Source organism: Galleria mellonella, unplaced genomic scaffold, assembly GCF_026898425.1.
Source record: "Galleria mellonella isolate WM207_F2 unplaced genomic scaffold, CSIRO_AGI_GalMel_v1 utg99, whole genome shotgun sequence".
NCBI classification, from domain to species: domain Eukaryota; kingdom Metazoa; phylum Arthropoda; class Insecta; order Lepidoptera; family Pyralidae; genus Galleria; species Galleria mellonella.
The window spans coordinates 4676064-4691770 of NW_026442184.1; the positions used below are offsets into that span (position 1 = coordinate 4676064).

The following is a 15707-nucleotide window of genomic DNA, read 5'->3' on the forward strand; positions in this document are numbered from 1 at the left end:
CAACAAATTATGTTACAGAGTTCCTCGTAAGGTACACTGTCGTAATTTACATCAATTGTTTGCTACCTCACACTGTCGCACAAACGCGGGTAAACGCTCGCCCATTAGTCGCATTGTTAACGCTAATAACTCAAATTTCAACTCCGTTGATATTATTTCGGAACGTGTTGGTGCATTCGGGAGACTTATCGGTGGTCTACTTGAGGTGGAGGAATGATATTTTGTTGTTGATGTTGTATTTACTTATCTATTGCTGGTAAATATATATTAATTTTTAAAACATTATAAAATCAATTCGGAAATTCTTTGATTTTGAGTGGATCACTGGTACGCACCTCTTTACACTTCTGTCATTCGTGTATGTGTATATGTTTGATTTTGTATAAGTAGTTGCACACAACCATTTTGCATACTCTTTTTTATAATAATAGGTGGCCAACGTCGTTGGTGACACTAAAATTATTTATATTTAGATACATATGTATATATATTGTTATTGTGTCTACTGTTTGTTGACCTAGAGGGAGACTTTGTACAAAAGTCGATTGCTTGGGTACCTCTGTCCCATTCGTGTTTCAACCGTGAAGCAGTTGTGTTTGCATGGCTGTGTTTCGGTTTGAAGGGTGGGATATGGCGTGAATTTACAGAAGAATAACATCTGAGTCCTCAGTAATGGCAACGCATGGGGGGTATCATGGGCGAAACGGTATACTCTGTTATGTCCATGGTACTGCTCATGTCTGTAGGCGACGGTTACCACTTTCCATCAGGTGGGCCGTCAGCTTGTTTACCATTCTAAGTTGTATAAAATAAAAAAAAAAAATGTATAAACCTAAATAAAGAGAAAAAAAAAACAAATTATTTGGAAAAGCATTTTATTTTTATATAAATTATTTCTATACTAAATAATCACTTATACAAAGACTCAATAATATCACATTTCTGATGTGGATATTATCAATCCACGGACTAAGCTAACAACTAAAAAACAATATTAATTAACATTTACATTCTCTACTCGTCTAGGAACCAACAGTAAGTATGGGTTTGGTCAACAATATTGTAGAAATGTTATTAGAAATAATTTGTTTAATGTTCAAAACACTCTTATGTCCAATAATAAAATGCACACTACGCTGAGAGCTGAGCTAAGTAAGCCATAACTTGTTTTTGTACTTCAGTCCACACTGCGAAATACGGAGCTATAAGCTAAGCAAACTGTCTGTATTGTGTGGGATAGGTAAGCCGATATGGCTAAAGTATCAATTGTTCTTTATGCAGGCGTGAAGGAAGCTGCTAATCTGCCGTGACGCTTTATCGTAACACTGTATCCTTCATTATCAGTCATCAGTAAGAACTGGGACAGTTTTCATAGCTTTGCTTAGCTCAGATAGCTTTGCTAAGATACTAGTGTAGTATTATTTTATCTGTGGTTAAGATAAAGGAGGATAGGTTTTCTTAGCTTACCTCTCAAATATGTCGTTAACATTATAAATACATATAGATGAATACGTAAATGAAATAAATCGAATAGTTTAGAAATAGGTAGTAATAGGTATAGATATGTATATCCAATAATACGTAATAAATCTATGTAATCCCTTATATATAATAAAGCTACATATTTAAGCTTTTGAGGGATTTATAAAAACACGATATGATAATATTATTACACGGATATTGTATATTGTGTAAATCAAAGGTGCAAATTAATAAAATGTTAATTATCCACCTAGGTAATTGTGTATTTATGTATTAGATATGTTATTGATTCAGGTAGGTTTATTCAAAATTGATTCGAAAAAAAAAAGGAATATTCAATGTAACGGTACTGACCTGTCTACAATATTTCAATATCATTTCTACAATCGACAATATTATTAGGTAAACATAATTTCGTGAATTTCTCAAAGTGCCTCTTTTGTTACTTTATGGGTTTACATTCTATTGGAATTTTGAATAAATAAGTACATTACTTAAGTTTGAGATTCTAAAACTTGCCGTTACTAAGTACATATGGCTGCTAAGTTCTGGTTATTAGTTGTTTTGAAACGACCGCTAGAAATATAAAAGTGTGCAATAGCATTAGTGTATTTTACATCTATGTATGTACTTATAATTATTTAAATAAATTACAAAATATAGGAACGTAAAATAAGTTACAGCCAATATGTAACACAAACATTAATTTACTTAATCACAAAATTTTGAATAAAATCTTAATTAAATCGAGACAGGAGGCACTGTAGATTATAACTAGCCATTCACGCTTCACTGACGGTTCAAACAATAAAATGTCACTAAACCTTTAACAATAAATAATTATTAGGTAAGTAATAAATAGGTACTTACCTATGTCGTTGGAATAAAATTTTGCTAAGATTTGACTGTTAATTTATAGATTGATATTTTTTAAAAAACTTCTAGCCCTTGTACCTTCGGAAAGTTGGCCCAAAATTTGCACAACGTTTCGAGTGACGCGATTCACATAATGGATCCTTTTATAATTCACCGTAGGACGACACAGTATAATACGATTTTACTCTTATGATACGACACGATATCATTGCAGAAAATATAAATAACAAATTTATATTTTAGATTCACTTAGCTCCCAGTGTGGTTGTGCTTTAGATATAGTCGGCTAATTTTGCGAACCTCAAAAGTCGACTTTATGCCTTATAATATTGTAAAACCAAATAAGTCGATTTTTCTTTAAAAACTGTTTCAATGTTATAACGGTTAAATTGTATGACATCGTGCAGTGCTGCGGTGAATTATAAAACTGCCAATGGGGTCAAACGAATTTCTATTTTTGAATCTGAACACTGAATAAATTTAACGTAAAAAGTACTCATAATTAAGTACAGTACGAGTAGATAATTTTTTTTAATAGTATTAAACACAGGTATTAAAACAAATTATTTGTAATTAAATCTAATATTTGCATTCCATAAAATAATCGGTTATGCCGTTTGACGCAAAATAACCTATATAGTCTTGTTACATAAGATACAATTTACATTATACCAAACATCTGACACAACCTAGCTTATTCATTCACAATTTTACAATAAGTTAACAAGTCTTTTCCGTAACACCATTTGAAATATTGGAAGAACACATTTCCAAAGCATCATTGGTGAAATGAGAGGAACACAAAAGGAATAGGAAGTTTTTCCTACCCAAAAAGGGAATATTTTGAAGATGGCATTACTAAGAAGGCAATGTGGTTCCCATCCACGATTTACTTATTATTTAATCTAAAATAATTATTGGTAAGTACAACCTTAACAACACAATTAATAATTGATTAAGTAGGCGTATCAGGTACTTCGTTTACAGTCTGTTATACAAAAAGAGAGAATAGTTTATATTACATAGTTTGATATTTAAAATTTATAACCATCTCAAAAATATCCCCGTAAGCAACGTTCGTGTTTGGACCACACGTAGACACATTCAAATCAATGGCTTAATTTTCAATGGTTAGACAAAAGTCCGTGAGAAAGTTTGCCTGGCCCCTCTAAACAAGTACCAAAAAAATCTATCCATAAATATGTTTTGGCTGTAGAGTCCGAGATAATAACTAGGGTTGCCAACCCCAAATAAAAAAAAAAAAAACGAGGATTAATGTTGAAAATACTAGGTCAATTTTATTGTAAAGACAGGACGCAATAATTGAGTAGCAATAATTAAATAATATGTAATGAACATATGAAATGCAATTCAAGTAATAACAATATTTTTTAAATAAAAGTATTCAAAGTTTTTTGAAAAATATTCGAAAAGTATGCGAAGTTTAAAATATATTATATATTTTTATTATATGACCTTATCAGAACACTTAAAAAAACTCAGGATGTTACATGAAAGCTATCCAGAACCCTCCAAAAACCAGAACATGTCCTGGAAAAACATGATGGTTGGCAACCCTACAATAACGTCATCTGGTTTATGTGCTCCATAATGAAAACATTTCATTCGCCAATAGTTTTGTTCATTAAATAGCGAGTTAGAAGAAATCACTGAACCTACATAAAAAGTATGATGCGGAACACAATTTCACGATCGATATCTATCTGTTAATAGCCATATTGGGGTCGATTTTAAGACGCTATTTCTCTAAACTTATCTCTTAATCTAATATTTTAATGAAATTAGTGTTTTATGAAGGTCTATAAGCACAATTTATAATATTATTGACTTAACCGTTTGAGTGCCGACGACTGTCATGATGCTCATGCGCATTGTAACTAAAAGTGCCACGAGCAGTATATCGTTAGCAGTATATGTTCGTGAAATCAATTGCGGTTTAGTTCACTGTAGAAAAATTATTAAAGTTGGATAATTTTTGGAGGAGATACATTTTTTTAGAGACAAGAGTAAATGACATCTACACGACAAAGATTTCTTTGGCATTTTTAAGTAGATATGAGTAAAAACCAATGGCACTAAAATGATTAAGTCTATTACAAATTTTGTTCATGATTCACTGTAATATCTAATTGAAATATTAATCTTAGAGATAAGAGACGGCGTCTCAAAATCGACGTAATTGTCTATGGCAAAGCAGCTTGACACTTGGCCTGTTTAAAGTGGATTCCAGTTAAGGGTTCACGCATGATCAGAAGCTCTGTGCCAAAAGTATTGAAGCCAGTGCTTGCTATACAAACGTTGCATTACAACCATGATTAAATCGTTTATAAAAATAAATGAAAACGAACACATCGGTTACCATAAAATGCGTTCATATCGCGATTATTTGGAAGCTAAAATAAATACTTAGATACGTATATCGAAAAAAATTTTTCGGTGTGTAATTTTTGGAACATTGGATGAGGTTACAAAAGTATAGCATACAAAATACTAGGTATTTTTAAAATTTGTTAAATAATATTTAACAAAAGTTCGTTAACCACAATACCGCTAAGGATTCTCCACTTAGTGGAGTGAATTATTAACGATTATATTGTTATTTTCGTATAAAAGTTATAAATTGTTTATTTAGATGTCCATTATAAGTTATCATCTTGGACATTCATTATATGCTGCTGAACATAATTTAATAAACATACTTAACTAAATTAATAAACATACGAGTAGTCTAAAGTTCAATAAATATAGGTACGAACTATATGGTAACTATGGCATAGGTACGTCTAATAAATTAGGCCAGAGGTTGTATCAATGATTTTTTTTCAAAATTATTAAAACTTTGTGCACTAGCAACAACATAATCGATAATAAAAAATCATAACTATAACAAATTAGACAAATACAGAAAAAAAAACAATTTCATACAATTTTGGTAAGCCCGTATACTTTATGACAAATTTTAAGTAACGTTACTACACTATTATAAATGCTCTATATTGCAGCAATATTTTTCGTTATTCATCTAACCAAATTAATAACTTTAAGTTTTTAAACTTTAATCAATTAAGTATCGTGCAGATAATTATATTTTTCGTAACAATCAATTTCACATTTGGCACCGTTAATTTTATTATTTTTAACGAAAAATAGAAGCAATTGTAAACTCTAAAGAAAGTGGTTTTAAATCCCAATGATTTTTTTTTTTTCGTATTTCAAAATAATCGTTTTAACAGATTATTACAATCGTAGGACTATTATTTATTCTGTGTTACAGCTAAGAAAAGTTTTATAGAAATGAAAGGCACATGTCTGTACTATTCAACGCATGGTGTTTTCATGATATTCAAATTAATCCAAACCTCTTATTCATAAGTATATATATGTCAAACAAATTGACAGAATAGAAATATCTTATACGCATCATACAATCAGATTTTTGTCGCCAATACACAGCCCTAAAGACTCCACCCATCGTGGCAGTCTATGTCAAATATCACAATTTCTTTATTAAATAACTACGGTTCAATTTATACAAAGAACTATTACTGAGTTTGTTTTTTATAAAATTTTTAAATAATTGCCGCTTCATTTATTTAAATTTTCCTAATATGGTGTTCTTTTTTATCCACAAAATTCAGTGAAAATAAATAAAAATATGTGTACAGCTATTTCAATCACAATGAAAAACATGTAAACAATTTAGAAAAATATACATAATTTACCAACTTTTCATGAATAAGTTATTACAATTTTGCAGAAACATAGTTTGTCTTTAAAATTAAATCTAATAGTAACCTTTATATAAATTGTACCTTCAGTAGCTCTTAACTTCCAAATTAGTTCACCGAATGATGGTATAAGGTATTTCAGTAGTCCTCTGGATACTCCATATTGTTTATGAGGGTTTTCTTTTCTTCTTTACCCGGTTTAGAATCTAACAAATTTGGTCTGATAGTCGACCGCGGCTCGAAACAGGGCTGTAACAAGAAAATTGATAAAAATAAAATAAAAACACGATTATTTATTACGTAATAGGATAAGGCTATAGATATAAGGATAGCTTTTTTATTAGTAACATTAAATATATATATATGATGTAGATGATCCAATATATAATAAAATAATATGACGAAATTTAAGTGTATTATGAGAATTGTTTTTATTAAAAAAAAAAAGTATCAAATATTTACATACATACATACATATTTGTCACGCCTGTCTCTCATTAGGGTTGGCAGAGACAATGGTATATATATATATATATATATATATATATATATATACGAATATATATATATATATATATATATATATATATATATATATATATATATATATATATATATATATATATATATATATATATATATATATATATATATATATATATATATATTCCTTATGCAATACCTAAGTATAATATTCTATGGAAGATAAGTGCTAAGTAGTAAAACCAGTTCTTTTAAGGTCGGTATTTCGATAAGACGCATTTTTGCTATGTTCGAGTTACTTAGATATTTTATTAAGGTTTAGATTTTTCTATGACAGAATAACAAACAATCTGACGATCTACCTGATGGGAACTAGTAAATGCCATCTATAGCATATATGAAAAGCACCAAGTTCCATATATGAAAAGTACCATGGCATCACAGAATACACTGTGACAGCCATAGCATCTATCATATATTAATATTTATAACTTTTGAGCGACTTCAAATAGAAAGAGGTCCTCAATTCAATAGTTTTTAGCCTGTTAAGAGATATCTTTGTCAATTTTAAACAAATTTTGATGACTTCTTGCAATCGAAGTAAAATATTTATTTATTGATAAGGTTTACACTCGTGTTGTTTGCTTAATAACTTTGTTACTATTAAAATCTGTGTTTCGTGGGAATAAATTTTGGATTATTATTTTTTTACATTTTAATTTTTGTATTTAAAAAAAAATCACCACATTTATTATCTATTTATTTATTTTTACTATAAAACCAAAATAACAATATACTCTGTCAGGTCATGCTCCCCACCCTCCTTCCTGGAAACTGGCCTGGCCTGGCCATTCATTCTCACATATCATCCCTCACTGGTATCTCGCCAGCGTATACTGTTAACATAGACTAACCATGCCATTATTATCCATTAAAAAAAAAATACACGCTAATTGCTTAAGATAACAATTTATAATTATTTATATCTGTCGCTCCTTTCGATTTGGTCACCTAATGATGATCGATTTGGTATTTTGATATGTGAATACAAGATTTAGATTATAATAAGTATAATCAGTTTATTTAATCTTTTTTGCAACGTGAGGGATTGTATCACTAGGTGTTTTATCAATGATGATAACTTTATTGCAGTTACATAAAAAAAGCCAGTGTTTGGATAGTAGGTACTTAACATGTATAGGATGGCGGAAGAGATTGTTAGTAATGCGGACTGCTAGTCCATTTGCTATTAATATAGGGTTTAGTCAGGTCGATCTCCACGTATCCCTCCCTAGAATGCATTGTGTTGAATTTCAGGTTTATTCATCACGATGGGCTAACTGACCTGCCTTTTTATTCTCACCTATCATCCCTTACAGGTGCCCTGCTAGCATATACCGTTAGCATAGTGAAGCAGGCGAGGATACCATTCCATTATCATCCATTAAAAAAAAAATACAAATATACGTTAGGTATAAGGGTCTCGTGAAGATTATTTAATTCATTGGTTATTTGATTAAAATTATTTTGTTTAATTCCGCTACCATTAGTATGTGCGTGACTGCCAACACTCGAAGATTGACCACAACAGACACACGGTACCAGAGGGAGACTTTGTACAAAAGTCGATTGCTTGGGTACCTCTGTCTTCCATTCGTGTTTCAACCGTGAAGCAGTTGTGTTTGCATAGCTGTGTTTCGGTTTGAAGGGTGGGATATAGTGTGAATTTACTGAGTACAGAGGAATAACACCTGAGTCCTCAGGAATGGCAACGCATGGAGGGTATCATGGGCGAAACAGTATACTCTGTTATTTCCATGGTACTGCTCATGTCTATAGGCGACGGTTACACTTTCCACCAGGTGGGCCGTCAGCTTTTTTGCCATTTTAAGTTGTATAAAAAAAAATACTATTATTACCAGAAGTTCTACAACTTCCATATTAGCCATCAATCTCCGAGTGTCATTTTATTCGCACACGTTTTGCGACACGTAGTAGCAGTAATAGTGGTGGTCAATCTTCGAGTGTTGGCGGTCACACACATACTAACGGTAGCGGAATTAAACAAAATAATACTAATCAAATAAGTAGTGAGTGACTTCCGCAAGATAACAATTCAGTAAAATTGTTATCATATCTATATCGCCTTCTATTAAAGGAGTTGTAATACTGTAAAGAGGATACCCTAATATCTGTAACTAGCAATTGTTGTAATCGGTTTTTCTATACTGGCATAATTAGTGTACTATAATAATAATAATAAACTTATTTAATTTTTTTTTATTTATTTTACGCACCACTTTTCAATCATGCTAAATAGAAAAGCAGGTTAATGTAAGTTATATGTTATCACTATTTATTTAGATAAATTTATTTGATAATTATAATTGGTTAGTATAAAGTGAAGCAACAATGTATTATATCTGATTATATCATGCAGCGCACAAGCAGAATGCTAAAAAAAAGTAACCTTAATAAGAACGATGCAAGACCCAATTTCAATCAAGAAGACTCCGTTCGAGCCTATCAACCTGCGTGGAAATTAGAAATGAGTAGGAATATTATTATTGTTAAACAGGAACTTTAAAATTATAAGTATGATTCAACAAAATGGCCGACTATTTCTGTCTATGATAATAGTTCTTTTTTTTAAAAAAAAAAGATGCTACGTTTCACGTCCAGAAAACAATAAAAAAAAAGTTCCGCACACAACGATTACACACAGACATATTTATTTCACTTATACTCGTACATGTCAACGCAATGTTAAATAAATTTAAACAGATGGATTGATTAAAACAGCAAGAATAAATGAGATGCTTCGATTTTATTATTTGCGCGAATCTGTATGCAAATATTACAGAGTATGTGTTCTTGTATTTTATTTACTTACTAGTTGTATCCCATTACTATGTTAGCGTGAATTAGTACATACTGACGTATATACATACGACTTTCTTTCAATGGTGTACTTATTAGGAATGTATAATATCATAATCAAATCAGAAACCATATCGTGTAATCATTATAGGATAAATCACATGCAATTAATATATTATTACTATGAAATTACTACATAGTTAATTTTAAATTTTTCGCGTTGTTTACACATTAAATAAAAAAAGCTATTAAGTATGTAGGTACGATTGACCAAAGGTACCTTGCAAAGGTTTTTATCGTGTTAAGACTTGTGTATTTAAAATTATTACTTTCTTTTCTAGTAAGTCAGTCATCGGGATCATTATGATGACTGGCGTTTAGAAGTAATTAAAAATAGAAAAAGTAATACAAAGTATATGGTGTCGGCAAAATTTTAATTTAAGTATTGAAGGTATAAAAATAATAAATGTATCTAAAAATCTGATCGAAGTCATCTTCGATATTCTCATATTAATTAACACCTATTTTCATTGTAGACAAGGGATAATGTTGTAACAAAACCTCGCTAAATATCTGTTAGATCAACTATTTTATAATTCATCTCATTCATCCAAACTAGTTGCTAATGCATGCAAATTTAACAGAAAGAAAAAAGGAGTATTTATTTAGTGCTTAATTTTACAATTAATTACAAAAATATATTTTACAAAAGGAACAAGAAAAAACAAAATACTCATTCCCTTTTAATTAATTATTACTACTTGAACTTACTTCATAAATACAAGGGTTAATGTTGCTAGTACGAGATTCCAAATCATCAGTCTCAATGTTAGTATAGATTATGCATAATACGATATTAATGTTTCTTTATTATTTATTAATACTAAAACCTACTTAATCTATTAGAGTTTTTTGTCACTTTCTTTTAAACTGAAGATTGAGCGCAAAAGAAAAAATGTAACTAAAAAAAATATGTTTTACAACAGCAGATGTTATGACATTTTATAAATGAAATCTATTGTGGTCTTATTAAATCTAGCCAATGATCGCTGTGTGAAATATTTACACACACAATTGTGGTTTCATATTTTGATGTCATTACTGTAACTATGGGTGTGGGCAGCGGCACTTACAGTTTCACAAATGTTCATGTTACAGCAATTTTCTATTGTGATCTCGCACTGGTCGGGCCGGGCCGTCAATGGGGTGACATTCTTGTTTACGATAATACGCTTCTTTATTCTGTAATAGAAGTTATTTTTTATTATTAATAGTTTGTTTTAATACAGGTTTCACTTGTTTGAGAAGGTTCGTACTTATTTTAGTAGGTTAGTATTTAGTTTAGTAGGTATATTATCTACTAGCTGCATCCCTCAGCCTTACTCGTGTAAATCAGTACATAAAGTATCCTATATGCTAAGTTAGGATATAACCTTAGATTATATATATATATATATATATATATATATATATATATATATATATATATATATATATATATATATATATATATATATATATATATATTCAGAATATCTCCATACAAATGTTTCGAGAATTTGCGTGATAAATAGTAATGAGTGAATTCTTTATTACTTTTATATTTTTTTTTGTTTTATAATTTCTGCATCATTTTAATGCGTAAATACTCATTTTATTTATTAAATAATATGTCAAGATATATTTTATGCATAAATATACAGAACACTGATAAAAAACGAGTCAGCTAATTTGACAATTAGTTGACAAAAAGTTAACCCGTTTTTGAGGCTTGATGCTATCTATATAATCTAAGAATATAACCTATCAAGGTAGCAAATTTTAATAAAATCAGTTTAGTAGTTTTTGCGTGAACGAGTAACAAACATCCATGAAACGTTTGTATTTATAATTAGCTATATCCCGCGGCTTTACTCGCATGAATCAGTATATAAAATATCCTAGATACTAAGATGTTATAAGCTACCCGTGCACCAAATTTCAATCAAATATGTTCAATAGCAACCATCCGTCCAAGTTTACAAACTTTCACATTTATAACATTATTAGGATATTACAAGGACGGTATTCTTATTTCTCTAGTCTAGAGGTAGTCTATGTGTCATTTGTCGTGTTGCAGTCTGTTTCGATAATCATTGAAATCTTAGATAAGATGTATCACACCTTAGGCGACAAGTGTCAACTTATGAAAGGTGCGGTATTCTGTAAAGTCTATGTTATTATATATGTCATCACAATATCTGTAATACAAGCTATGTACAAGCTGGGCTTGTCAGTTTGTGTCAAGTGGGCTCTTTGTTTACTATTGATTAAACAATTATTACATAACCCTATGTCCGACTTTATATAAAAGTTATACAAACTTTATCAATTTTTAGTTGAAATGATACAGTCATATCATCTTCTGTCTCAAGGTCCCTAAGGTCTCAATGTTTTGTTTATTTGTTGTTATATATATAAACTTCACTATATACCCATTTGACCCAAACTTTTGTCGTTTTCGAACTTTTTATTCATGAAATTTCTGTCCTAATATATTCTAAAGTATACCCATACATCTTGTTGTATGGTATGGGTAAATTCGTACTTTTACTTGGGTACCTCCGTCCCATTCGTGTTTCAAATTAAAGCAGTTGTGTTTGCATTGCTGTGTTTCGGTTTGAAGGGTGGGATATGGCGTGAATTTACAGGGTACAGAGGAATAACACCTGAGTCCTCAGGAATGTCAACGCATGAGGGGTATCATGGGCGAAACAGTATACTCAATTATGTCCATGGAGAGATCTCTTTCAGAGATAAATCCATCCTTGCTCACAATATTTATAAATATAATTTCTATGTAATTTACAGATACAGTAAAGAATATATTATCTTAATGTACTAAAAGTATTTTTAAAGATTCTTACCTGGGACGCTTCTTCAGCTTTAATATCTTTGCAACGAGTACAGTACATGCTATGCACAGTAGGGCACAAGCGATCCCCAATATCATAATAACTGGATCTCTGACTGAGTCCCAGCCATAATTACAATCGTTTATTTCAACAAATGGAAGCTCATTGTTTCTTAAGTTTTCAGATGATAATGGCACTGACTTTGATACATTTAGCTCTGGGGTACAACTGAAATCATATATATTATTATATAAATTTTAGTGTTATTTGGAAAAAAAACAAAACTAATGTTAGAATATCAAAATTATCATTTCAATGTCTAATGCTGAACATAAAACTCTTTTACACAATTATGTGTGTGAATTTACTTTATTCTACTTGTTGGAAAATAGCTTTATCAAAAAAAGAAAAAGTCAATCAACTTTTTTCGGTACGCAGCGAAAACTTTATAATTTTCGATAGAAATTTTATTACTGCTTTTAAATTAATTTGTTTAATATTTTCTCAAAAACCAGATTTGTGCAATTCTTTTAAAATCACTTAGAAAATAAAAATATCAATAATAATGTATTTGTAAGCTTTCTTTTATTTCAACAATTCGGCTTTGCTTTGTTCTTCTAATATTCTCCGGCTATTAAATACTTTATTCTAGCTTTGACGGTAATTTGTTTATTGATGTTACAGAAAATTTACAACTATAGGTATTTAAGTTCATATTTTAATACTATATTATGCTAGAGTTGTAATAGTAGTACAGTAGTCATGGCTAGTTACCCATGAGTGAAATCCAACCGTATTGAAACTTTAAAACTCTTCAAGAACACGTCAGTTTCAATCTCATCTGTTTGGGGTAGAGTTAAAACATTTTATGATCCAAACAGAAATAAATATACAAATGTTGACTTACTTGCATCTTTCCGTGACGGAAGAAGGCAATCGTTCTAATTTAACACTATTTATTGTTGACAATAATTCACATCTGGGTCCCTCAAATTCTTTTGAACATTTACAAAGTGGTCCTTGCTCTTGGTCTACTGAACATATACCCTTGTTCAGACAGTATCCATCACATATATTGATTTCACACCTCTCTCCTTTAAAACCATTATTACACCTGCAAAAATAAAAGTAAAAAATTTAGTCTTAATTTGTTCTCAGTTACAGATTAGAATTAAAAACATCCAATTACTATTTACCTGCATTCTGGTGTTCCATCAGATGCAATCTCACATTCACCTTTGAAACAATAATTGTGACAAATAGAAATTTCACACCGCTGCCCAGTGTAACCAGCAGAACAATTACAGGCCAATTGTCCATTAACTTTAACGCCATGAAGGCAGAATAAACCGACATCTCTTGGAATGTTGAATGTATCGTTAATCAATGTTTTGTTTTGCGACAATTTAATTAATTCTTCGCATTCATTTGTGCCCTCTGTTTGATCTTTAATTTGATAATTGGCAACAATACCGAATGGTACTTCATTAGAGAAACCAATGAGCTCTACAGGATCCAAAGATTTTGTTGATTCCTTTGGTAACTTCCATACAGACTTGTAACCCCAGTCGACCCAATAAATGGCATCTTTAGAAACGGCTAGTGCATTAGGCTGATGATAAGTACCCATGTACAATGTTTTTATATTTCTACCATCGAGATCTGCACTTTCAATGGAGTAGTGTATACCTTCTCTGTCGTCTGCCCAATATAGTTTTTGTGTCTGTTGGTCAACAGCGATACTCACAGGCATGTAAATGTCTTTATCAATAATTATTTCCCTTCCAGTCCCGTCGAACCTAGCCCTCTCGATTGTTGGTTTCGTAATATTTATATTGGTCCAGTAAATATAACTGAAAAACAATCAATCATTAGATTTCCTTTGATTTAATGTAAATCTAAATCTTCCACTTTCAGTAGATGATTTGGATTTATTTATCTGGATATAATATTATCAAGTAACATACCCTCTACAGCTATCGACGGCAATCGCTCTTGGAATCTCGTCATCCATTTTTATCAAGAGATTGCCATAAATATCGTTTTTGGATCCAGGCATTAGTGACATCCAGTAAATACTCCTTTCATTAGTGTCTGTCCAGAAAAGAAGACCTTTGACTGGATCGAAAGCAAGCCCTTGAATATTTTCATAGGACTTTCTCCTAACTAATGACTGGTATTTTTTTGTGGCTAAATGGTAACTGAATATAGAAGCGTTGTCATTCTGTTTATCAACAAACAACAACATGTTATGGACTGCATCATACGCCAACGCAGTAAGATCTCTGAATCTAACTCCTTCACTGTTAGTTTTTGTTTTGTTGCTATAAAATTCTAACTGGCCACCGGTTGTTATCGCGATATCTGAAACAAAAAAATTAATATCAAAATTTATATAACTGTAAATACTTTTTATGTCATATGTATCTAGTAATAAATTACGTTTTTAATTTATACGATTGTCTGGCATTAACTGTGAAATAGATTTCTAAAAATTGTATGTCGATTTTTTATATCGGTAAGATATCAGATTTTTTTAAATAAAAGTATATGATATGATCAGGAAAAAATTAATTAAATTTTCTATTACCATTAACACAATATTAATAAATTAACTACACGAAGAGTAAAATCAGACATCTGTGCAAAAGTGCACAAACACTTAACACACACAAAATGGTAAAAAAAGAGCACGAATATAAATGCTGCAGAAATTGAGGCGGAACTAATAAGAAAATCTTATGTATATTTCAAATAGGTAAATCAGTATTTGTTCCTAATATTAAATTTAATTTAAAAACATTATTATTACGTATCATTAACATATTTTCAAAAATATTTGCCTTATTATTGAAGTATGCCAATGAATGTTTTTATTTTCTATATAGTGCTTGTGTTTTTCATAATAATTATTCTTTTATAATTGTATAAACAGGTTTTGCTAACTTCAACAAAATAGGTGTTGTTTGTTTGTTTAATATGTGTTAAAGAATACGCAATATTATTATCTGACGTAACACTATTTATTCTGAATGTCAACAGCAGGGTCACTTGACTATTATCATTGTATGATCTGTAAATGACACTATTAATAAATTAATACAATTCCAATATTATACATATAAAACGTGACATTGTACTATTGTGTTTTGTAATTATACTTATACATTTTAATATAAATTATATATAATATTAAATGTATACAGTAAAAAAAAATTTCTTATATACATATATGAGAAGCTGTTTACTAATTATTATATTTTCCACTTGTCGAAATTAAAATGTTATGTCTAAATGTTAATCATCTGTGTGTTAACAATCTGTGTACACATGTTTTTGAATT

At 30.2% G+C, this 15707-nt stretch overlaps 1 protein-coding gene across 2 annotated transcripts in view; it reads right to left on the reverse strand.

Moving 5' to 3' along the window:
• Positions 1-858: 858 nt before the first annotated feature.
• Positions 859-15707, reverse strand: part of LOC113521537 (protein cueball) — a 34904-nt gene continuing 20055 nt past the window's right edge. The window contains exons 2-8 of one of the 2 annotated variants that reach the window (XM_026907095.3): positions 14332-14728; positions 13561-14217; positions 13272-13478; positions 12377-12592; positions 10604-10712; positions 9061-9121; positions 6219-6356 (exon numbers count right to left, since the gene is read on the reverse strand). In XM_026907095.3, coding sequence (XP_026762896.2) covers positions 9089-9121; positions 10604-10712; positions 12377-12592; positions 13272-13478; positions 13561-14217; positions 14332-14728 — 1619 coding nt within the window. In that variant the 3' untranslated portion in view covers positions 6219-6356; positions 9061-9088. Of the gene's footprint in view, positions 6357-9060; positions 9122-10603; positions 10713-12376; positions 12593-13271; positions 13479-13560; positions 14218-14331; positions 14729-15707 lie in introns of both variants that reach the window. The other variant, XM_026907094.3, reaches the window with a different exon arrangement.